Here is a 24,364-nt window from a genome sequence, read left to right as displayed (position 1 = left end):
CTTTGCTTGAAGTTAGGAAAATTGCTCCTTTGCCAAAGGATTTAATTAGAATTATGTCATATCCAAACCAAATTTTTAGTGTTTCTAAATGCATTTCAATGTATATGTTAAGAGCTCCTGCCAAAATGTTTTCCAAGAAAAAAGGCTTTTGACTAATAGAAACTTTATGCAAAATTTTCCATTTTTTTTCCCAAAAATATGTTTTAATATTTCAATTTTCAATAAAAGCCAATAACTGTATTGCATAAATATGCATTATTTTAATGTCACTTGAAGGAACAGCAATTTCCTGGCCATTTCTATTTTGAAGCATCATTGAACTGATCTTAATGGGTCATTATGACCTGCAGTACATGATTTCAGTAATACTCTGACTAAAAGTTGAAATATGCTTTACTTTAAATAACATTAACCCCACCTCCTTTGATTCCTCATAGCTTATTGACTTTAGATATTCATCACTGAAATGCCTGTTTCACTCAACTGCATAGGCAAGTCAATTCCCAAGCCAGTGTTGAAGAGAAAGAAGTATTCAGGAACAGTGAAAGCATAGATACATTAGGTAGAGAAGAAAGGGTTTCTTCTTCTTCTTCACCACTACCTTCCTTTCATAACATAAGATTTATATTCAGCTGTAGGACCTGGACTATAAAGCAAGGATTCAGAAACAGAAGAGCAATGAAGCACAATATCCAAGCACTATCTGGGATAAATAACAGATTGAATTCTGACTTGTTCCTAGCTCCTGGGCTGTATTTAATTTTCTTTACAGTAAACTATCTACGGAGGAATAGGACAAAAAAAGTATTTTCTATATTAGCTGGATACTCAGAGGTGCTTTATTAGGTTTCAGTCCTGGAAGAACCTTCTGAATGAATTCTTCAAATATTTTAGCATATATGTCTGTGGTATAATTAATATCATCTATGTCTCTAAGTCTCTGTCCTCTTGAACCTTTGATCTCTGTATTTTTGAACATGAGTTCTTTCATGACAATAGTATTTCTCACTGTCATGTTATACCCTTCTCCCCTCAAAAAAATTGCCACTCAAAAATTTTACTGCTCCATTTCATGCAGGTTGTAGTACTCAACATGTCTTTTCTTTGAAATATTTATAAATAGCAACAACAAAGCCTCAAAAATAGGTAATTGATATTTTTTTGCAAGCAAGGAGAATGAATGAAACTGTCCATACTGATGCATACAGTCTTGGTGAAAATTTTTTTCTTTTGATCCCAGGACTTCAATAAACACTTACTGAATCATACAAAAGAAGCATATTTTTATGGGTTTCTTTTTCTATTAATATAAACAAATCTTCAGGCAGTAACACCAGTTTGATTGCTCTGATGTTGTGCTTTTCACAGTTTGTAAACAATTACATGTCTTTAAAAAAATAAGGCCTAGAAAACACTGTCCAACAAGAAGTCTGAGGACTAGATACAACCTGTCCTGATGTTTCAGTCCATCCTTCCCTTTTCCTTAGGATCCCAGACAGAGGAGTTCTCTTACAAGTGAACGTTGCTCAGGCAGCCCAGATCTGCTTCTTATCAGCCATCAGAAAGTTGAAAGTAGGTAGGAAAGTACACAGGAATCAGTGAAGAGGGTACAGTGTCCTCCCTCCACTGTTCCCCTCATCACGTTCCCGCTGCAGCAGCCAAAGTGCATCAGCTGGAGAGAAGAAGCCGAAGGCACAGAACCGGCCCCTGTCATTAAACACCAGTTCAGTCACTTGCTAGGAGAGGTTCAGTGCAGAACCACACCTGTGTCTTTGGAACCTTAAAAACAATACATGAGAAGTATTTCAAGGGGGGGGGAGAATTCAGGGCTAAAGTTTTTTGAGTACTTTTCTGGTGGAAAGACCTATGTAACACAGTGTCAGAAAATGCAGTTTCTGCCAAACACAAGTTCAAAATCTGTTTTTCTGTTCATTGCCAAAAAACTAGGCTGGCTTTGGCTACAACTATTTTTACGTGTACATGCTGATAATCAGAACATCTTTCTAGAGAATGGGAAGTACCTTTCCCATTCATAAGGCTGTGAAGTACTTATCCTGGAGGACAAGTAAAAATTGAAGTAAATGGCTTTATCTTTGATGTTCTGGACCTAATATGAAAAAAAAACCCCATAAGTATGCAATTGAGTGGCTAAGAAAAAGATGCTAAATACCCAGAAAATACATATGTTTAACATTTTGAAAATTGTCAATATTGTTTTGAAAAACAATGAATGTTCACCTTTCTTAGTAAGCTGTTTCTGTAAAACAAGATATAAATTCTGTCTTTTTCAAATAACAATTGAGTTTCTTGGTAAAACAACCAGAGGGAATGCAATAAACCTGAAATGATGACCACTGAACTGGAGTCCAAAGCCCTCCTTATAGAAAGAAGTCCAGTTTTTCCCCCCAGCCCAAAATACTGTGATTTCCAGTATATCTGCAACCACTGCTGCCCCTGGCTGGGTATGAGGGAGAGGGATGCTATGTATCAGTGCATACACAGAGTGCTGTGTCCTTTCAGTGTCCCCTGCTCCCTTTCAGTGGCTAGCCAGGAGGTTGCCCCTTTGCCTTGCTGTGCCTGCCCTGCTCTGTGTGAAGGAGGGCCCTGAGCTGGGAAAGTTTTTTGGAGCATGAGGGCATGACCCAGTGGGGAGGAAGCCTGCAGCAAGGGCAGATATTAGCAGATGCCTGAAAGAAGCAGAAAATGACAGAGCCAAGTCTTTGAAGCAAGAGAGAAATTCTTTCTTAGTGACCCAGAGGCACCAAGGGTGCGGTTGTGCAAGACAGCTGGGTCAATCTGACAGCTTGCTGCCACCAAAAGTGAGTGTTTTGTGCTGCTTCAGAAAGCTGGGGGTGTCTGACTAACACAAGAGCTCATGAAAAAGAAGGAGCAGACAACAGTCAGAAGAGGAAAGTAAGCCTAGCCTTTGGGGCAGCCATGAGCTCAGATTTCGCAGGAATATTCAGCCTGCGTGGGGCCTGCTGCAACCCAAAATGCCACAAAGTGTTGCTGGACTGAGACAAAGAATGTGAGGAGAAAGGTCTATTATATTATTATGTTCTCACTCAGAAGAAACTGAGTTTCTGTATTTTAAACATTGACTGGCTAAATGGAAATGTAGCCTTTAGAAATTTACAGTCCTCTCAGTGATTATGGTCTGTCCACTGTGAAAAACAGGTCTAGTTAGGCACATCTCTAAGCTTTGGACAACTCAAGATCCTTTCACAGTTAGTTTAAAGATGTCCTAGTCTGGATTATTTGGGATGAAAGAGGCCAGGGAGCAGCTCCCCAAAGAAATTTGAGGGAATGTTTGTCTTTGGCAGGGATGAGTGAAGGCAACAGTAGCCTATGAAGCCACGACCGGAAAAGAATGTGTGTCCTTAGTCTTTGTAAATGTAAGTGAAGTTTATCACTTCACATTGAGAAATGTATAATCAGCCCCCAGAAAATACATTTTATACAGGAAATTAAAAACTAATCTGTATGAAAATGCTATATAGTTTCAGATTAGATAAAAATGATTTAGCCTTGCTTTGAAAAGGCACAAATGGGGCAAGACATGAGACTGAATTATCTTCTGGAATTTTTTCATTCTCTTTAATGGGACTTGAAGTGAATACAAAGTAAGCATTTTACTAGAAAAAGATAGTTCCATGACCTATAGATGAAACTAAATAAAACAAAGGAAAAATATTTAAAACTGCATGCCTTAGGAAGGGACTTTCATTATAGTCAAGATTTCCAGCTTGTACACCCATAAGCATACTTAGACTGACAGGTCAGAAGAAGGAAATCCTTTAAGTAGCGCAACATCAGCTGAAACAGATGACTGTATTTCTAGAGGTAAATCCAAACCAGCCTGGAATGACAACTTGGTCAAAAGGAAATACAATTGACCAATTTCTGAAAAGACATTTTTAAAAAATTGGAAGAATCAGTCAAAAGAAGCAGTCTTCAAGACTAGAAGGATTTAGGTTCCATCCAAGGCGTTTACTAGTTTTCAGAAGTGTTTCTGTGCAACCACTGCATTGTCTCCTAATAACCAAATCCAGTTTCATCCTTTTAACCATTGAGAGAGTCTGAGCTCATCTCCCCAAGTCATATTGCAATAATTTCTGTGAAAAAATGTTGTTTGGAAGCCAAAAGCCCTTTCCGTCTGTAGACCTGAAAGTTAGGCTGCATCCCTCTCACCTTACTCATAATTCACCACCACATCATCTGAGTTGAATCTTGACGATATTTTATTTAGAATAAGTCACATAAAGCATTTTCTAGCGTAGTTCTTTTAAGATTAAGATTGGTTGGAAATTTGAGATGTTACAACTCAGACATCAAATTATCTCTAAAATACCTATGATATTTGCATAATTTTATACCTTTCCTGTCTGAGAAAAAAAAATCAAGTGGAGCATTAAGGGGATGTAATGCAGATAAAATATAAACTCCTTCTTTTTTCATGTCTTTTTTTTTTTTGGTTTTTTTTTTCCCATCAAATATCCTGTTAAGTTGTTTCTCTAAGTGATTTGGAGAAAACGTGAATGTAACCAGTAAAACCAAATGCTGGGACTGAAAGGCATTGGAAGGGAGAGGAAAAGGGTCCAGGAGTCTGGCTCACAGGTGTGCCTATACCTCCACCCAGCACCAAGAAATTACCTACATCCTGCAATGAAGAAAGCCTGTGGAAGCACCCTCTGCCTTCCTCCATGGAACAACCCCTGCTCCTGTGCCTCCGCAGAAGTCTGAAGTCATCATTAATCTGTCATGGATATTATTGCTGTGTTATGTACAGGCACACCATTCTGTACTGCAGCAGTGGACACTTCATCAAGCAAGAAAGACTCACCCATTTTAGGAAAGCTGGTGAGAATCATATCATCACTTTTGGTTTACAGGGGAGTCAGAGTTTTCAAAGTTTCTGGGCTGGTAAGGGACCTTAGGCTGCAAAAAAACTTTGCAGAAGAAAAAACCAAACCAACAGACCTTAAGATGTCACCTCTTTATCTTAAAAAAAAAGCCCTTTGAATATTTCAGTGATTGTTTTCCATTTCTGGTCAGGCTTGCTCCCTTTTTTAACCCTTGTTCAACTTGCAGACACTGAGATTACACACTGTTTTCTGTTCTCTAGATAGCTTTTGATATTGCCGTAAGGTAAACAGTATAGGGTCTGTACTAAGTAATAGGTAAAAGTGTTGCTAATTCCAAAAATTATGGGTCATGGTGGCTTGCCTCTTTTCATCCATGGAAGCCCAGAACAAGAAGAAGTCCTGCTCTTCTGGAAATGAAACCCTACAAACCCAGAATCATCAGGTTCAAACAAACATACTTCATGCAGGGCAATTTCACATGGGCAGCTCTTGCACAGACATTTAGAAAATCTGCCTGGGAAGCAGGCTTTGAGTGCCCCTTCAGAGCCGAATCTGCAGCACTCCCCATTATCCCTGTCACAGAGACAGGGGAGGTAGGGCATGGCAATCAGAGCTCATCCCACTGTCCAGCCAGGTGCACAGCAGTGGGGTGCACTTGGGCAGCCCCAGCCCAGGCATCAGACACTCTCCTGGGGAAGGTGATGGGCTGCAGATCAGCCAGGATGTGGGTCTGTGGATGGGTCCACGTTGGCAGGGCTGGTGGCCAGGCAGGGCAGACTGTGAGGAGCTGAACCCTGACCCTGCTGTGGCATCACTGGAGAAGGGGCTGAGAGCCTGGAACAGTGGTTGACATGGGGTCCTGGGCTGTGGGCAGGGTAGGGGCAGTCCCCAGGAGCTGTGCAGGGACAGTCAGCACTTTGACAGGGACTTAACAATTTCCCAATTTTGTTAATTACATTTGTGGTCGCTGGTTGCTGAGTATTTAATCTTAGTTCAGTGTAAGAGTCCTGCAGGTAAATCTATCTAAGAACACAGTTCCCTCTTCCAAGGAACTGAATTCTGTTTGTCGGACAGACACTTCCTTGGCTTTTCTGGTTTTCCAAAAGACTGGTTGTGACAAGGGGTCAAGCAACACATTCTGCATAGATGTAGAAAGGACATCGACATCAGCAAGGAGGGTGTAGTGTAAGTGTATTTACACCCTGTGTAGTGTAAGTGTATTTATTGTCAAATAAATGCCACTCTCATAGTTCAGCTTGTTTAGCTTAGGGTCATCAAGGGACTTCTTTCCTTCAATCCTCCCATTTGAATGTCACAGTTCTTCCTACTTGTCACTTACCTTCCCAGAGAGTCCAACAGGAGCAAAACACTCTAGAAAGCATATAGCTGTTCATTACTTATGAGTTTGTGGCTCTTTGAGCTTGACAAGTTCCGCCCTTTGCCATACCAATGTGTGGAGTTTGCCAAAGTGTCAAAGATCTTTCTGACCTGCCGACACTGTGGTAGCCATGATGGCTCTAAACCCAAACTAACATATTCTACCTGTAGACAGACATTTGGTGGTTCAGACCCACACCATATATCCATGTCAAGTCCACTCTGTGCCAGAGGACAGGCTCTGTGTTGGTGCCTCTGCCTCACCACCAAAACCTGCAGGGGCCTCATTCACCATTTCAGGCCACAAAGCAGACACAAGGATGCCACCAGGCTGGTGCTATGATGTCTGTGCACCATCTCCTGCCTGAAAGGATGCCAGGCATTCACTTGAGGGACACACATTTTATTTGGTTACATCAATCAAAGTACAAGTTCGAGACCAAGGGCACACCGAAGAATTACCAAATTACCAAGTCCTTGGAGGTGCCAGGTAGTTCTCAGAGGGGTTTCTCTCTTCTCTCATGGGAAGGAAAAATGGGTACTATCCACCTTTGGAGAAACACCTTTGGAACATGACTTGCTGTAATGCTATTCATTTGCTTATTTTCAGGCCTTGCAGTACACATCATATTTTATCTTTGCTGCCATCTTTGTTCCTCCTAAGGACTCTTGAAATTTCCGGAACATTTCTTCATTCTGAGCTTTAGAGAAGAGGTCTCTCCAGTTTCCAACAACCCCTGTGCACAACAAGTACCAAAAACTGAAGGAAGATGCTCCTGAGAGAAAATAATATCTAGGTGGCAATGGGGCAGAGTCATTGACTACACAAGGCAGGAAAGATCATATTTATTGCCCTGAGAGGTCTGATTGCCTCAGAGAGCAAAGATAGCAAAGATCAGAAGCAAAGGCTGTAGCCAGACAACAGGGAGCACTGCTGGTGGGCTGCCTGCAATGCCTCCTTCCCCAGAGGGGGATTTCCAAGGTGATTTTGTGAAGCTTTTACACAGAAAAAGAGGAATCTGATTTTTTCACAAAGGAAAGCTCATTTGTTAATTACTTCCTCTGAAGGGGGAAATTATTTTGTGGTAGGTGGTAGAGAGGAGAGTGGCTAAATCCCTCTTCCTCCAAGGCATGGTGAAGGAAATGGATTTTAAAAAGCTCATGCCTGCAGTATTCAGAAACGAGAGTCTTGAGGTCATGGGGAGCAGGTGGGCTTCCAGAACTCTGACCCTGGTCCCACATCTGTGAGAGACCATCTCTGGGGTCACCACTGATATGTCCACTGAGAGGAGGCATACAAAGCTCTTGCTGAGTAGGCAATAGGAAGATGCCTGTGAGGCCAGCAGAGCAGTGAGCAATGCATTCCCTTGAGGTTCAAGAGACTCTTGTCCAATTAGCACACCTCCTCCAAAGGCTGACTTTCATGAAGTGCACATGCAGCCTCATCACCTGAACAACAGGAAAGAGCTGCACCATGACCCCTCTGCAATGACTAACCATGGAGCCCAGGCAGAGTTGGTGTGTCATTTTTGGCATAAACTCACCATTGTTAGCCCCCACCTTTGTACCTCACTTACCTAACTAACCAGGGCTGCCACAGAAAAAGACAGCAATGGAAGCATGGACGCAATGACTCAGGACATTAAGACTGGCACTCTGATAAGTTTCTCAAACACAGCCCCCAGACCTTATCAACAGCAGAAGCTTTTTGTACAGGTGGCACCACAGGAGAGAACTCACCCAGACAGCCCAATGAGTTCATGGCTAAGTAGAGAAGCATACTCAAAACTCCTTCCAGAGTTCTGCTTCGGAAGGTACATCTCCATTTGCAGAGACTTACCTTTCCGGAAGAGGACATCCCCAAACTTTCCATGGGTTTCATTGGATTTCTCTTTCATAGCTTTGAAACTCGTCTTCTCGGCAATTCTAGGAAAATCTTCCTCACAAAGGGAAAATCCAAAGAAGGAAGCAATCTTTTTCATCCCCACTATCGGGTCCTGCCCAAAGGAACATAGGACAGAGATGAAACCAAAAGATTTGACACTGTGGCTGTGGCATGGAGCCAGAACCCTGTGGGAAGCCCAGCAGAGGAAGCTCCCTCCCACAGTGTCACCAAGGAATTCCAAGAGCTCTAAGAGAAAACCCTTCAGGCCAGGAAACCTACACATGCTGACCTCCGTTTCAAGGCCTTTTCTTCTTTCCTAAAATCTGTGCTTCTGCCAGATTTAACCCCTTTCACAAATAGGCAAGGCTATCCTCCTCCTAACCTCCATGGGCTTCCCCCAAACATAAATTAGTAGCTCAGAAAGACACACCCTTCTAAAGCGGCAGACAAACTTCCCTGAAGAGTTTCCACTTCCCCACACCCATACATATCGGGAGGAATGCACAACACACTCATCAAGGAAGAGCTGGGTGAAATGCCACACCTCTTTGAGTTCCTCATAGCTTATTGTCATGATCCTCTCGTTGTCAATGTATTTGTTCCATTCCACTAGGAAGTCAAAGTAGGATCCCCAGGCCACTGCAGACAAAGAAGAGGCATAGCTGTCTAGAGTACTCTCCAATACAGGCCCTTAACCAAATGAGAGGAGTCAGCCCAGACAGCTTTCTAAGTGAGGCATTAGAATGGTGAAGGGTGACCAGCTCAACATGCCTGTTCTTTCTCCTGAGGTCAGTGCAGAATGCCCTAGGTCCAGCCACTTGATACCACAATCCACAAGCTCTCTTGTGGGAAGGGAAAAGTCAGGCTGAAGCTTTCTCATGATTTCTCCATTCTAAGTGAGACAAAACTCTGGTTCTCTGCTACTCCCTGTTTCTGTCATAACAGGGGCCTGTCTGCCTGTTCTGGGAGTGCCTTGGTAAGGTATGTCACAGTATGATTCTCATGCCCAGGGCCCTGTGTATGCCACTCATGTTAGGAGAAATGCCAGGGGAGGTAGGGCAAAGTACATTTTCCATTCATGAAGTCTGCAAAGAACTCATCCCAAGAGGTGGACGATGGCAGTGCTGGTAGGTCGTTGCAGAAGTGGTAATAGGAGACAACCGTGTCCTTGGGGTTCCGAACTAGCACAAGGATCTAGAGGAAGAAAACACATAATCTGACTGACCAAAATGTCATCTCCTCAACACATCACATACAATCATTGAATCACAGAAACATAGTCCATCACTAGACCATGTCCATAAGTACCAGATCTACATGTCTTTTAAATACCTCCAGGAACAGTGACTCAACCACTTCCCCGGCAGCCAGTTCCAATGCTCGACAATCCTTTCTATGAATAAAGTTTTTCTAATATCCAGATCTAAACCTCCTCCGGTACAACTTGAGGCCATTTCCTTCTGTCCTGTCACTTGTTACTCAGAGAAGAGACCAAGCCCCACCTGGCTACAACCTCCCTTTAGGTGGATGTAGAGAGTGGTAAGGTCCCCCTGAACCTCCTTTTTCTGCAGACTAAAAAACCCCAGCTCCCTCAGCTGCTTCTCCTAAGACTTGTGCTTCAAACTCTTCACCATCTCCATTGCCCTTCTCTGGGCATACGTCAGCACCTCAATGTCCTCCTTGTAGTGAGAGGCCCAAAACTGGACACAGGACTTAAGGTGTGTCACTCACCAATGGGAAGTACAGGGGGACAATCCTGCTGACCACACTGTTATTGATCGAAGCCAGGATGACATTGGCCTTCTTGTCCACCCAGGCACACTTCTGGCCACTGTTAACCAGCACCCCTAGGTCCTTTTCTACTGGGCAGCTTTCCAGCCACACTGCCCACAGCCTTTAGTGGTGCATGGGATTGTTGTGATCCCCATTTTGTAGGACACAGTATTTACCTTATTTCACCTCATACAATTGGCCTCAGCGCATTATCTGTCCAAATCCCTCTGCAGAACCTTCCTACCCTCCAGCAAATCAACATTCTTGCCCATCTTGGTGTTGTCTGCAAGCTTACTTGTCCACTAAAATTCACCACACTATACAATTCTGGTCTAATCCCTTTTCTTGCGCAAGAAACCAGAGCTTTGGCAGATCACTTGTTGCTAATGTGAGCTTCAGGCTGAAAAGAAGAAGATTTTCAGTGATTCCCTTGAGACAGTCCTGACCTAGTTCCAATCCAGAGAAATTAGTTCACAATCTACTGGACAGGAGAGCCACAAACACTCTGTAAATATACCCTAGCTTCTCTTTGCAGTAATTCCCATCTAAGATTATCTTAGCCCCAGCCTGTGGTGGGCTTTCCACAGGTACCCTGGTTTTGAAGGCAAGTTAAAACAGACAGAATTACTGCTTGCCTTGCTCATTTTTCTGCTACAAACATGGAAGCATCTTTCTGAAGGAGACCTGAAGGGGCAGTGACACTCAGCAACAAGGCCAGCAATAGTAACCTCTTGAGTTGGCAAAGTTGCTGCTGGGAGAGGATGATTGTTCACAGCCTTGGCACACAGAGCTGTATCTTCAACCTTGGAAATGTGGCTGCATATTGACCAGCTCAGGTGAAAATGCGGAAAAGACATCTCACACAGAGGAAAGCTGATTTAGGGTGGAAAGCTTTTGCAGGGGGATGCAAAGACAAGACTCACCTTAGCCTTGCTCTGGAAAATGGATGGAGGCAGGAGATCAGGTCTCAGATGGGTCACTATAATTCTTCTGGAAGGCAGCTGCTTCATCCTCTTTAAAGTGGAAAGAAATGTGACAGGACAGAAGTAGATTATTCAGTGAGTTGTGCCTTTTCAGTAATTGTGGATCATAAGAAAAGGTGAGACCAGAGAAGTAGCTTATCTCTTGGGAAACCCACAGGGATGCACTGTAGGTGGTTTAGGCTTCTGCCAACCTCTGCCACCAAGCACCATTTCACATGACACAGGCTTGAAGACAGGACACCCAAGAAAAAGGTCTTACTAATCAAACTCACTGGACCTATGGCAGGAGGGCCCTGTGGCTTCTCAGCCCTGCCTCCCCTCTGAGGCCCTTGTGAACTACGGGCAGTAGCACATGCTACTTGTGCAGCTCATAGCTGTTGTTAAGGCTCTAGACTCTCCATTACCTCTGAGATCAGCCATTGTCTTTCAGCTATTACTACTTGTAGGAAGAGCAGTGACAATATTTTCAGTTCCTGCTTACCTCATATATCCCGGCATCCCCAAATTCTAGACGCTGAAATGTCTCTAGCTTCTTTTCAGCATTTATTCTCTCTTTCATTTCCTCTTCTGTATATTTGGCGTCTGCCAATTCCTTCACCATTTGTTCAAGCCAATTGGTTCCTGAAAGAATAAAGACACCAGTAGGACATCCATTCAACTTCACTTTTTCATGTAAACCTTGCTGATGGCATACTGTCAGATTGGTTTCAAGTGAACCAGTTTGGCTCAGTGTTGTACTTTAACCTTCCGACAAGAGCGTGTGTGCTGGTTTTGGCTGCAATGGAATTAATTTTCCCCATGGTAGCTGATATGAAGCTGTGTTTTGGATCTGTGCTGAAAACAATGTTGATAACATGGAGATGTTTTAGTTATTGCTAGGCAGTGCTTACACAGTGTCAAGACCTTTTCTGCTTCTCACACTGACCTGCCAGAGTAGGTTGCAGGTACACAAGAAATTAAAAGGGGACATAGATGGGACAGCTGACCCCAACTAACCCAAGGAATATTCTCTCCATATAGAGTCATGCTCAACAATAAAATTTGACGGAAGAAGAAGGAAAGAGAGATGCTGAGAGCTACAGCACTTGTTTTACCATGTCACTGGAGATGGCTGAACATTTGATTGCTGCTAGGATAGAATGAATTCCTTACTTTGCTTTGCTTGCACACATAGCTCTTGCTTTACCTATTTAACTGTCTTTATTTCAACCCATGACTCCCCTCACTTTTACCATTCTGTTTCCTTCCCCCACCCCGCCAGGAGTGAAAGAGTGAGTGGTCCTGTGGGGCCACTGAGTTGACCTGTGAGTTGCCAGCTGAGGTTATATCACGACCCTGGATAATAATCAACAAGGGTATGCCGAAGGTCAACAGGGGCAGAGCTATTAAGCAGATACTGTGAAGTGCTACCCTGCTTGCTTCAGAATCACATCCCATCCCACAGCAGAAGCAGACCTCTATTGCTCTTTTCAACTCTGGTACTTTTTGGTTACCTCAGACTACTCCTTGTGGAAATTACTCACAAGCTGTGCGTCTCCCAGCACTGGGCCAACTGAGTCATCTTTTGGCTGTTTCTGCTCTCCTTCCGCAGTGCTGTCTTTGGGAACACTCTGTTCCCTCTTCCCAACCAGCTTCAGCTTAATGGTCTCTTCACTATTGACAGAGTTCGGCCTCATTCCCAATTCCCAGCTGGGCTTCTATAACTGGCAGCAGAAGGGTCATCAACCCAGCCACCAGACCATCACGCTCCTGACACTATCTTTGCACCAGGCTTAGTTGTCTCAGCCTCTGCAACCTGGCAAAACTGTGGGTGAGGGACTGGGCTCAGAGAGCCAAATCTCAGTTTTCAACTAACACCTCCTACAGTGTTTAGGTGGATCCTCACGCATATAAACCATTTCTGCCTATGTTCAGCTCTAGAGGTTGCACACAAAGGTGATATGATAAGAATCAACTTCCTCTTTTTCTGCAAACGACATATTAAGATATTTCTGTAAAGTCAATAGGAAAAAAAATTAAGGAGTCTGAAATGCCCACAGTGAAAGAGAGAGAAAATATGCAAAAAGCCTTGTGGCATTCATGTCTTTCCCTCCATTTAGATACAAAGAATCACCTGCATTCTGCTTTGCAGTAAAAATATGGAAACCACACTTCTGCTCTCATTAGCAGGATATATTCCCTGTCTTGCTCTTGCAGAGAGTAAGGTAGCAACATACCTTCTTGCATTAGCAAGTGTGGTTAAAATATCGAGGGATGTGATTGTCCTGCTTTAGCTGGCACTGGTGTGTTCACCATTTGAATACTGTGTGCAGTTCCTAGACTGAACCAGAAAAGGTTTTGAGAATCTGGAGAAAGTCTTGTTGAATTGCCATGAAATTACCGGGAGTTGGAGCAAATGAACTGCATAGAAACGCTTGGTTTACTCAGGCTGGAGATAGAAGAAAGAAGCCATGGGAGACTCTCACTGCAGTCTTCCACTACAGGAGGTTATAATGAAGAAAGAACCTGTCTGACAACAAGGGGATGTCTGACTTCATTGATGTAAAAACAATCAAACACAAACCCAACCTCCAAAAAACCACTATTGTAGGAAAACACTCAAAAGATTTCAGTGGATGGTAATCCTTCATCCTCAAAAGTTTCAAAATCCTTCTGGACAAGGCCTTGAGCAATGAAACCTAACTTTAGAGGTTAGGTTTTTGCCCTGCTTTGGGCAGGGGGTTGTATTATTTGAACTCCAGATATGACTTACATGATTCTATGAAGTCTGATGTCGCCATAAACTTTTCTCAGGAATTACTGCTGTGTTAAGTTATGGCATTAAGTAATCAACTTCTGGATTGTAGCACTGTGCATTTGACTACTGGTCAAGAAAACACTTACCTGATTTAGGATAACCTACTAGAATCACATCATCACTCCTGGCTTCAAAGGATTTCAGAGCTTCCAAAGTGTCCGGGCTGCTAATTGTAAGTGGGTATAAAATACCTTTGTAGGAAAACAGCATGTCTTCTGGCGCCAGCTTGTCAGACTCTGAAAAACATTTGTCCACTATTTCGATAATTCTTTCACTGTTTCTGGTCATGTTTGTATCCCTGTGTAACTCTTCCCAAACAGATACAGGCCGTCTTTCTACAATGCAGAAAAGCTCTACGCAACACACGAGTTAAATAGGACAGGGCGTTCACTCAGGGATGAAGGTGCAAGTCACTGATTAACTCTGTACTCTGTTCACCCCTTTTGGCATTACAGAACTCTATGAAGACTGACAATAGTGATATATGGTCTTTGCTGCAACTGATACTGAGAACAGGAACTATTGGGGCAACAACTAATAGAATTTAAAGTGTTAAATTAAACCAAAGAAAGACCTGTAAAGGATATTTCCTGAGATATTTTTAACCGGTGAGCAATGCAGTGCAATATGCCAACTGGACAAGGAGCATGTAGTGGACATCTGGACAGTGGACCTCAACCTGGCTTGCTATTGACTCCACTACTAGATACACATCCCAGAATATAGGTTCCTTACAGGCGGTGGCTCTGTCCTGCATTCAGTCACTGTAAGGCAATGTCCAGAGCTAAGGACAGGTGCCACCTAAACCAGACTTCTCCTGATGAAGTACTCACATCTGAGTATTTTATGTCATCAAACCCTACAGGGGGGTCACTTGCAGGTGAAGTTTTAACACTTATGTTCTGCATTAGTGTGAATCAAATTCGACTTGTACTACTTCACTTTAGTTTCTCTCTCCTCATGTCCATAATTTAATCTTTGGGTGAAATTGTTCCTAATGGGGCTGTTATTTGTATTCTGAATGACTCATTTTTAGAAGATAAGGAGTGCTGAGATGGTGAAATAGGTATCTCCACTGGTCATGCCAAGAGAGAGGCAATACAGGAAGGCAAATTACCCTGTGGAGGGTCCTTTCACTCTCTTTCATGCCCTTGAATACAGTATGGGTCTTGTTCAGTACCCATATATCAAACCCTTGTATCACATCCTTGTCTCTTTCTTCATAGATGGATATTAGACACTCAGTAAACCTATACACAAGCTTAATTAGACATGACAAAGTGTCAAATCAAAGTCATAGTTGTAAGACTTGGAAGATTGCCTAAAGTTACCTATGAAGAATAATTTCAAATTATTTTTCTGATCTCCCAAAATGCAGAACCATCAAAATAGACCATTTTATTGGAAATATTTTCTCTACCATTCTATTTTACTTGTAAAGTTGAAGACACTGCTCGTATATTATGCTTTCTGCAAGCTTTGTTTTTGTTTTTGTTTTCAGCTTTTTGTCCATGTGTTAACTTTGAGTTGCAAAGGAAAATTTCCTCCTGTTTTCCAGTACTAGAGATTAAGGGCATCAAGAAATTAACATTTTTTTCTCTGGTCAGCTGCCTGAGAAATTTTCTTTGGAGCCAGCTTCCTGAATCCTGAGGGATTTCCATCACGTTTCCTTGCCTACATTAATTTTTTGACATGGTAGCTTGCCTTTTCCATTCTTCTACCTTCTTACCCCACTGAATGCAAGGGCCCACACAGTATCTCTGATGCAGCAAAGGCACATGAGGTTAATGCTCTGAATAACTCTGTCCTTCAGAGTGAGATTGTTAAATGCACAAATGGACTGAATTCGAGCCTTGGGATGATACAGGAGAGGATAAACTGCAGAAACAGGTCATGGTCTGGTTCTCCATCAGATCAGCAAGACCAGAATAAGATCTAAGCCTTTTTTTTCTAGAACTGTCACCATGTTAGTCCTTGCTGAGTGTGATTCCTCAGGTCTTTTTATGCCAGCTCCTGCCTGACTGATTTACCCCCATCAAGTAACTGTGCCTTTGGCTTCCCTTTTTAAAATACAGTGGTTTATACTTACCTTTACTAAAGCTTTTGTTCCCTAATCTTCTCAATTTGTTATGTTTCAAATTGTTCTGACATTTTCCCTAGTACTTTCAGCCCTCTATTCTGATCCCCAGACTTAAATGTCAGTCATTTATGATACAGTATATGACATTAGTCTGCCCACCAGTGTTAAAAACAATATTGAATATGACCAGGACTCACCACTAAAGGATATTGCTTTAATTGCCCTCCCATTTTTGTTGTCAACCAGTATATGAATGTGACCATGAGCATACTATTGCAACCAAGTTCATAATATCCATGTAACTAAGTGGATATTCCTGAAAGTATTGCTACTGCTGACAATGCTTCTGAATGCCTTTTATTGCTATTGTATGAATTTCTAAAAACATAAGTCTACTTTCAGTACTTTCATTAACCACATTTGTACAATTACCATCTCCACATAAATTTATGTCTTTTTAGTCACATAATTTCAGGCCCTCCCCAATGCTATCACCTCTTGTATTTTCTGTCAGTACCTTATTCAAGAGGTAGGTTATCTTAAGAAGGATCACAACTGCTTTAACATGATGTATACTCACTATTTTATTATCTTCAAAATGTTTCATGGTTGGTTGCTTCGTTATTTTTGCTACTACATTTCTACGTATCAAGTTAAGGTGATCTATTTTGATTCTTCCTTCTCAAGTTTTTAAACACAGCTATCATTATGTTCTCCTCCAGGCATCTGGTACCTTTCTGTTTTATTACAGATAACCTGTAATTGTTCAAAGATGGTTTGCACCAGGACTTTCTGCTGCGCTGCTTTTGAATCCATCCATTTTTTCTAAATACTGTATTTAGCATATAAAGCTAAACTTCTAGCAACATATATAGCAACTTCTAGCATTCCTATCTCTTTGCAAAACTCAGCATACCCACGTATGTCCAGGCAGAACCAACCAGCTTTAGAAGAATGAAGCAAAAAGTCTTTGAATACTTTATTCTTTCCAAGTGTATCTTTTAGTTTTATGTCTTATCTGCTTAGGTGATGGATCTACAAACTGTTTTTTCCTGTTTATAATTCAGCTATACAGAAAGAACCTTATTTTGCTTTTTATTTACAGAACAGGTAGCTGTTGGTCTCTGGACAAGTCTGAAATACTCTCTCTAGAGAGGCCAATACCAATGGCAGTACAATAGAGCTGGGTATAGTAATGTCTTGCACCATCACTCGTGACAATCCCACTATCTCAATAAAGCCATTTTCAAGAGAGACACAGACAAACCAGAGGTGTTCCAAGGGAGGACCACAAAGTTGAGAAGGCTCAGGTACAACCTCATCACAGTTTCCAGTACTTAAAGGGCAGCTACAAAGAGGATAGAGGCTCTCTATTTATGAGACACCACGTGGAAAAGAAAACAGGCAGTGGGTTCAAGTTGCAACAGGAGAAGTTTAATCTTGACATATGAAGTAAATTCTTTACAGCAAGAACAATCATTTGCTGGAACAATGCTTCCAGGGACATGACAGAATCCTCATCACTGGACGTTTTCAAGACATGATATCTAGATGAATCTCATCTAGGCTCCCTTTCTCAGGCAAGCCTGTACCAGATGATTTTTCAAGGTCTCTTCCAACCTGGGCTGCTCTATGATCCTATAAAAAGCAGTGCCTCTGAGTGAATCTTGCCTATTAACATCAGCCTATAATCTGAAATCCATCTTGATGTTTTGCATTCAGAGCAATGAAAAGCCTTAAGAATATTGATCCCTATTCCCCTTCTTTCTCCTCCCTCTGTCTTTGATTTAGTTTGTGCTGAATTCATGGAAGATATCATTAGGCTTCCGTCATATCCATATTTTTGCCAGTGATATCTTCTGTGAAGGTGTTGCCTGATTTGAAACATTTTTGAAGGAAAAGTGATCTACATACTAAATAATTATAAATAGTCTAGAAAGATAGAATGTGGATAGAAAAAAAAAGGGGCATTTCCTTCCAGGTGATAGCTACTGGAGCAGGGCTGTTGAGTTTTTGTAAATATGGTAGGTTGACATGTTCTTTAGCAATTGGGTGTAGCCAAAGAGCTCGCCATAAAACAAAAGGCCATTACTCATCATTGTCACTGTAAAGGCTGCTGCAATGATTCTTACAGTAAAATCTAAGGTTCTCAGATCACTTGATCTAGTTTTCTAGCACATAGCATTCAGATGATCTGAGTATGCCTTGGAAAGTTCTTGTTCTAACCACATTTCATTACTCTTCAGGCTTTGCAGTACAAGTCATACTTCAACTTTTTTCCAAGTTTAGTTCCTGCTACATGTTCTTCGAATGCTTTGTCCATTTTCTCATTCTGATCTTCACTGAAAATATTCTTCCAGTCACTTACAACACCTTCAAAGAAGCAAAGAAACTCTTGAACACCAAGAAATGTTATTTTTTATTCTGGAGATCTGTCATTTTTATTGCATTGTACACAGAATACTGTTAATCCATTTTCAGATAAAACCTTTTTCTACACCAATATCATTTTGTGAAATCAGTGGAGCTACATATATGTGAATAATCTTTTTTCTATAATGCAAAATAACATAGTCCTCTTTAGGTGACTGTGTTGAAAAAGGCAGCCTAAAGTCCTGTTTCCCTACATCTCTCTACTCCAGTCAGTTATGACTGGCAAAGTGGAAGATAATGAAGAATTGATTAAGAATCATCTGTCAGGAGGCAGAGCTGGGTTTCTGTTTCTTTGGCAGCTTGAGGTTTTATCCAGTTACTTCTTTAATGTAAAATGCAGAAACAGATTCTGACAACCACATTGCCCTTCTCATGTCTGTGTCCCCTACAATACACTGCAAAAGGTGTTCTCTTTTGTTTCCTCTCCTGTGTGTACCTGGATTCTTGATTGCTTGACTTACTTCCAGTGTGTAAGAGTGAACAGGAATTTGGCAGTGGCCATTTCAGGAGATTCCTATATTCTCCTAAAAAGTGTGGTCACACCACTCAGGCTGAGTTTGGCCCAGTGCTGCCTGCTCAGGTAAGCATCTAATGGCTGGGTAATTGGTGATCCAGGCACAGAGGGGGAGAGGAGTTCAGACACATGACAGTTCCTCCTTCCTCCTCCTGTGAGCCTCTAGAAGTGGCTCTGCTGTTAGAGCCTTGCTGGGTACCCTCCTCACCAGTGCTCCTTGAATAGTCTTCTCAAGCAAAGCAGCGATAACCTGCTTGATATTAACTTGCAATGCTAATATGAGTACAAAAAAAAAGAACAAAAGGATGGCCCAAGTTCTTGAGTGACATTTCTACCCGTGAGCCACTTGGAGCTTCCTACCTTTGCGAAAGAGAACATTGCCAAACACCGCCCCATGGGTCTTCTCTGAGTTTTTCTTCATAGACTGGAAGCTGCTCCTCTCTACCACAAACTGAAGCTCTTCCTCAGTCAGAGGAATTCCCAAGAAAGCAGCTATGTTTTTCACACCCAGAGCACGATTCTGGAAAGAGGAATGTAACATATGACATGACTTTCAAACAAATTATGCCTCTTTCCAAGGTGGTTACACTTCCCTATATCTCTCTGCTGGCTGCATATATAGGATATTCATAGACTTCACTAGGACTAAAGCGGTCCACAGTGTCGCTCTTCTCCATAATTATTTTGGAGGAGATGTGAGCTGTCTTCCTACAGATTACAAAGTATTATGTATGATTTACAGGTGAGCAAAAGCTATACTGTTGAATACATAAAAGCTCCTTCCAAAAAATTTACTGGGGATTTAGATTTATTTGGGCTTATATCACAGATAAATAAAAAACGAAAATCATTTGCACAAACAAAATTTTAAGAAGGTTTTGGAGTTTGAATTTCACCTTTTCTTCCCTTAAAACAAGAATCTGTCTCACACAGTTTGAATACCCCACATGAAAGTAATAGTGAATTGGCTAAGGAAAAAATGTCCCTTGAAGTATAAAATATTTGTAGCTACTGATAACCTTACCTCTTTTAGCTCTTCATAAGTTACTGTCATAATATTTTCTTCATCAATGTATTTGTTCCATTCAGAAAGGTATTCAAGGTAGCATCCCCAGGCCACTAAATAAAACAAAAGAATCTTAAGATGAAGCAGAAATGAAGATAATATGAGCTCTTTAGAAAATAAACCAAGTCTTACTCATTAAGTTGTCTCAGCCAAGGGCTTTATTAATCATATCTATGGCAGAGTTTACACCCTTCTGTGGGAATTATGGCTTTTGCTACAGGCTCAGGCATATGATGCCATTTGTAAGTCAGAATAGTAAAACTTGTTAGAACTTCAAGACAGCTGTGAGTCCACCCAAAACTTTTCATCTTGCAGACCATCTTGCAGACTCCCTTAATCCAGTCTAAAACCTTGGTGAACCCTCCCTTCTGCTGGCCGTGTGCTGTGATAAACTCGTAATGTTAAACCAGTGGTATTGTTTTCTCTCTTTTTAATACATTGGACTTAGTCCACTTTTTAATTCACTAGACTTAGTCCTAATAATTCCTTTCATCCAATTTGGCATGGAGGTGATTATATGACTCCATGGACACAAGATGATGGACATGGGAGAGGAAGGGTAAAGGGGACCCAAGACAGAGATAAGGAAGAACTGCTTCTTCCAGGAAAAATATCAGTCTGTACTACAAGTTAAAGAGTTTGTGAAAGTGCAGTTTTGACGAATATTTATCCTCAAGCAGTAAGACAAGTACGGTAAATTTCAGTTCAGATTTCTAATTCTCTGTCTTTAATCTCTGCTTTTGTATTGGAAACCAAAAAATCCTAGTGAAGCTGATTTACTGAAGTACAAGGGTTTTGAGGCAAAGACAATTCACACAGACAGATGATTCACACAGACAGAAAAATATACTGTACATTTCTTTGTCATGAAATCTGTGAAGAAATCATCCCAGGTCTCATAGGAGGGAAGAGTAGCAATGCCATTGGAAAAATGGTAAAAAGATGTAGCTACATCTTTTGGATTACGAAGCAGTAACAGTATCTAGAAAAAAATTAAATTAATTGTTTGTAGAGAAAGACATAGCAGACTATAGCATTAAAAATAATAATAATAATAATATATTTTATAACTGCAGTTGGGGTTTTCTAATACCTCATGTGCTACTTGCAGAAGTAGCAGTTTCATTCTGCATTCAGAAGGTGCAGTATTTAACTTTGCTTTGGTACCATGAGAAGGTGGTTGCCTATAGTTATTAAAGTATCTTTTACAGATGAACAAAATTAATTATGCTCAATACAAGCATAGCCCATAATTTAGGCAGCAGGGAAAAATCACAAAAATAGAAATTCTCTCTGAAATTTGACACATCAAAGTCCTCACTTGCAACAATGCCATAAAATTCCTCCCACAGGAAATCATGCCAAAATACATTTTGCCTCTGGAGGATTTGTTTAAGCCCTGCAACTCTCTTGTGGAAACTGCCACAAAGGTGCCAATAAGGACAAACTGAAGTTAAGTGAGATGAATGGCACTACTTAAACAGGCAAGTAGAAATGGCCAGGCTAAACACTTAAGTATAAGAGTGATTCTGAAAATTGGCAGAAAAGTACTACATTGGCTTTTAAAAAATATCTGTTGGAGTGTTTGCTTTTAATACATTAAAATGAGCACTCACCTTGACTTTGTTTTTGAAGACAGACTTGGGAAGATTTTCAGGACGAAGATGAGTAATCATAAATCTTGGAGAGGGCAATTTGGCCATTCGCTTTAAGAATTGGAAGGAGGAAAGCAGAGAGTTCAGTTAGTACAAATAATCTTTTCAGTAACCTATGCTAAAATATTGCCTTGATAAACTTATCAATAGTTATTGGCTGACGGAAGTGCTTCTTTTTTTTTTTTGTGAGAGTTGCCCTGGGATACTATTGGGCTGCTCTGAGTAGCTCTAATCTTCCAAAGCCCCTGAACAATTGGAAAAAGACTATCCATTGTTAATTCTCTGCAGTGATAATTCTCTTCAGTTCTGTAAGACAAGGGATCAAATCTAGAGGTAAGGTACAGATTGGCTATGTGTGAAAGCTGAAGCAGCTCAAGGACTGAGAGAGGGGGTGAGGCAGAAGAGCTAGTGAAAGAGACAAAAGCTACTATTTCATTATTTGACATTTCATGAAGCTCTTCTTAAATACAAAAGATGCTATCTTGAATTTCTGAAGTTCTTGTGTATCTCACGGGTATGTGCTCCTCTCACTCCCACTGAAGTGTTCATTTATCCCTCAGTATTTGGCAGTCTGAATGAGATTCACCCTGACCAGACGCCACACAAACAGAAGTGGTAAAGTTCTTATCAAACAATGGAATAGTTCATACACTGTATATTCCATATTTGAAGCATATAATTTTGACAATTTCCATACATATTTTGTTCCTACCTCATATTTCTCAGCATCTCCAACTTCAAGGTAGGGGAATTCTCCTAGTTCTTCATCATTCACATTGCTTTCCCTACCCTGTGTTTTCTTTTGAGATATAGCTATCAGGTCATTTAAGATCTGACTCAGCCAGTTTGTGCCTGAAAGAAGAAAAACACAGAATTGCTTGTAAAACTTTTAGAATGACCAGAAATGGATTTACCAGGGAAGTCAAGAGGTGATAGTACTACCAGGTGAGTTACTTGGCCTCCTTTCATGTGATACAATCCCAGCTGACTACCTGGACAATCACCTCTCAGGGTTCTTGCTTTGCTCCTCATAAGGACATATTTCTCCAACTTGAATGGTTCAGTACACCATAAATTAACTTGTATATTGTAAACCAACTAATGAAGGAGAAGAACCACTAAGATTCAACTAGGAAAGCCTGCATTCATGTAATAAATTTTATTGTGACAAATATAAGGGAGGCTGGGGTGGTAAATCTGTGCTTTAAAACCTAATGTATTAGGGGTTTTCTGGTGTGCTGGATTATTTTAGGAAGAAAGATGGGTCACAGTTTCAACACAGGAACAGAACTAGATCTGAAAATTATGCTGTATGTTCTCATTTTCTTTAACAATAGGAAAAAACTCTGTGAAGTGACATTTCCTATACCCATTTATTATGCTTTTATTCAAAACATATCAAAGAGCCTCTATAGATTTCCCATCTTTAATTTACCATTTCCTGACTTCTGGACACTGAGTTCCTACATCTTTCTCATTACAGTCTTAACAACTGCATTGAAGTGCATAACATTTCTTCAGAAAGAAAATACAATAAAAAAGCAAAAACTTTACAGTCTTGTCAGCTGTGGCTGTCTACTGTAAGGCAGTGAACCAATTGCTGGAAGAGAGAAACAGCTAGATTAAAGTGGATATGAGGCACATCTAACCCAAACCTGTGGCTCTGATGTGGACCAGTGCTTTCAGGCAGAAGGAGCAAATATGTAGGGTAAACATGTAACCCTAGCAAAGATCTCGTCTGATTTTGCAGTAATTAAAGAACAGTGTAATAACTTCAAGGACAACAGAAATATTTTTGATAGCTATTTCCTGACATCTATGTGAAATAAACTAAGGAATAATCAGCATTTGAAGGTACCAAAAGCTCCATTCTGTGTAAAAACATAAAGCTCTTAACTTTACAAATATAAATGTGAGAACAGATCCTGTAATATCAAGAGATCTAGTTATCTCTGGCATAAAAAACTGTATTTTAATTCTCTCCAGTTTGTGCATTTAGCTCCATAACTATTAAAAGTAAAGATAACAAAAACCTTTATATGCTACAGAAAAGAAAATCAGATTGTCTTTCTAAGTCTTTTGGAAAATTTCACAAATAAAGTATTCATAAAGTATTCATAATTAATTTGTTGTGCATTTTGAGAATGAAATCACTTTTACAAAATTTCTGAACATTCAAAATAGTATATTATATTATAAATATATATTATTTCATAGAATATATAATATTTTGCAGTATACAACATACATTGCATATATTTAGTACAAACCTTATTACTTGCTATTACAGAACCTTATTTATGAAAAAATATATATATATTCACCAGATTTAAGGTATCCTGCCAAAACTATATCATCACTTCTGGCTTCAAAAGACTCCAAGGCTTTAAATGTTTCAGGACTGCAAATGGTGATAGGGTAGCGAATTCCTTTGTAAGAAAAAAGCAGTTCATCACGATGCATTGAGTTAGCAGCTGCTACTGCCTTATCTACGAGATCCGCAAATATTTTCTTGGGCTTCTCCATTCTTCTCACACACACAGACTGTCACAATGTGAAGTGCTAGGTAGAAAGAGAAACCCACAGATTGCCCTTTAATAGGTGCTTGCTTTGTTGTTTGGAGTTTTTTCTTGATCCTATGGACAATAATTTCCTACTCTTCATGAACCTGTAAAGAAATATGCAGCTCCAGTCAAAGACCTTAAGTAATTTGAACCTTTTGAAATCAATAGAAATTAAACATTAACAAGATAAGCAGCCAAATGCAATTGCATTCTAGGAAAAAGGTCTTAGATAATTTTAAAACATCATGCCAAAACGTCTGTGATTACAACACAGAGTTGATAAACAGAATATAACAAAATAGAATGACATGAGTTGCAGACTGGAATTTAAATGTCATGATCAAAATCCTCAAGGTAGTTCTCTTTCCAGTA

The 24,364-nt window shown here is 40.7% G+C and overlaps 1 protein-coding gene across 1 annotated transcript; it reads right to left on the bottom strand.

Moving 5' to 3' along the window:
* Window positions 1-6,848: 6,848 nt before the first annotated feature.
* On the bottom strand, window positions 6,849-23,954 carry LOC309570111 (uncharacterized protein; the record flags this gene model as incomplete). The annotated part of the gene is given in 15 exon segments (XM_082276737.1): window positions 6,849-6,979; window positions 8,083-8,239; window positions 8,672-8,766; window positions 9,195-9,321; window positions 10,824-10,913; window positions 11,365-11,504; window positions 13,767-14,010; window positions 14,012-14,033; window positions 18,028-18,133; window positions 19,068-19,227; window positions 19,732-19,826; window positions 20,629-20,755; window positions 21,390-21,479; window positions 22,141-22,280; window positions 23,753-23,954. Coding segments are annotated over 15 exon segments (1,926 nt in total).
* Between the last annotated feature and the right edge of the window lie 410 nt (window positions 23,955-24,364).

This window comes from Coloeus monedula (assembly GCF_965178545.1).
Source record: "Coloeus monedula genome assembly, chromosome: 2".
In the NCBI taxonomy this organism is placed as follows: domain Eukaryota; kingdom Metazoa; phylum Chordata; class Aves; order Passeriformes; family Corvidae; genus Coloeus; species Coloeus monedula.
Note: the sequence above shows the minus strand (reverse complement) of the source record. Positions and strands in the feature narration are given on the sequence as shown.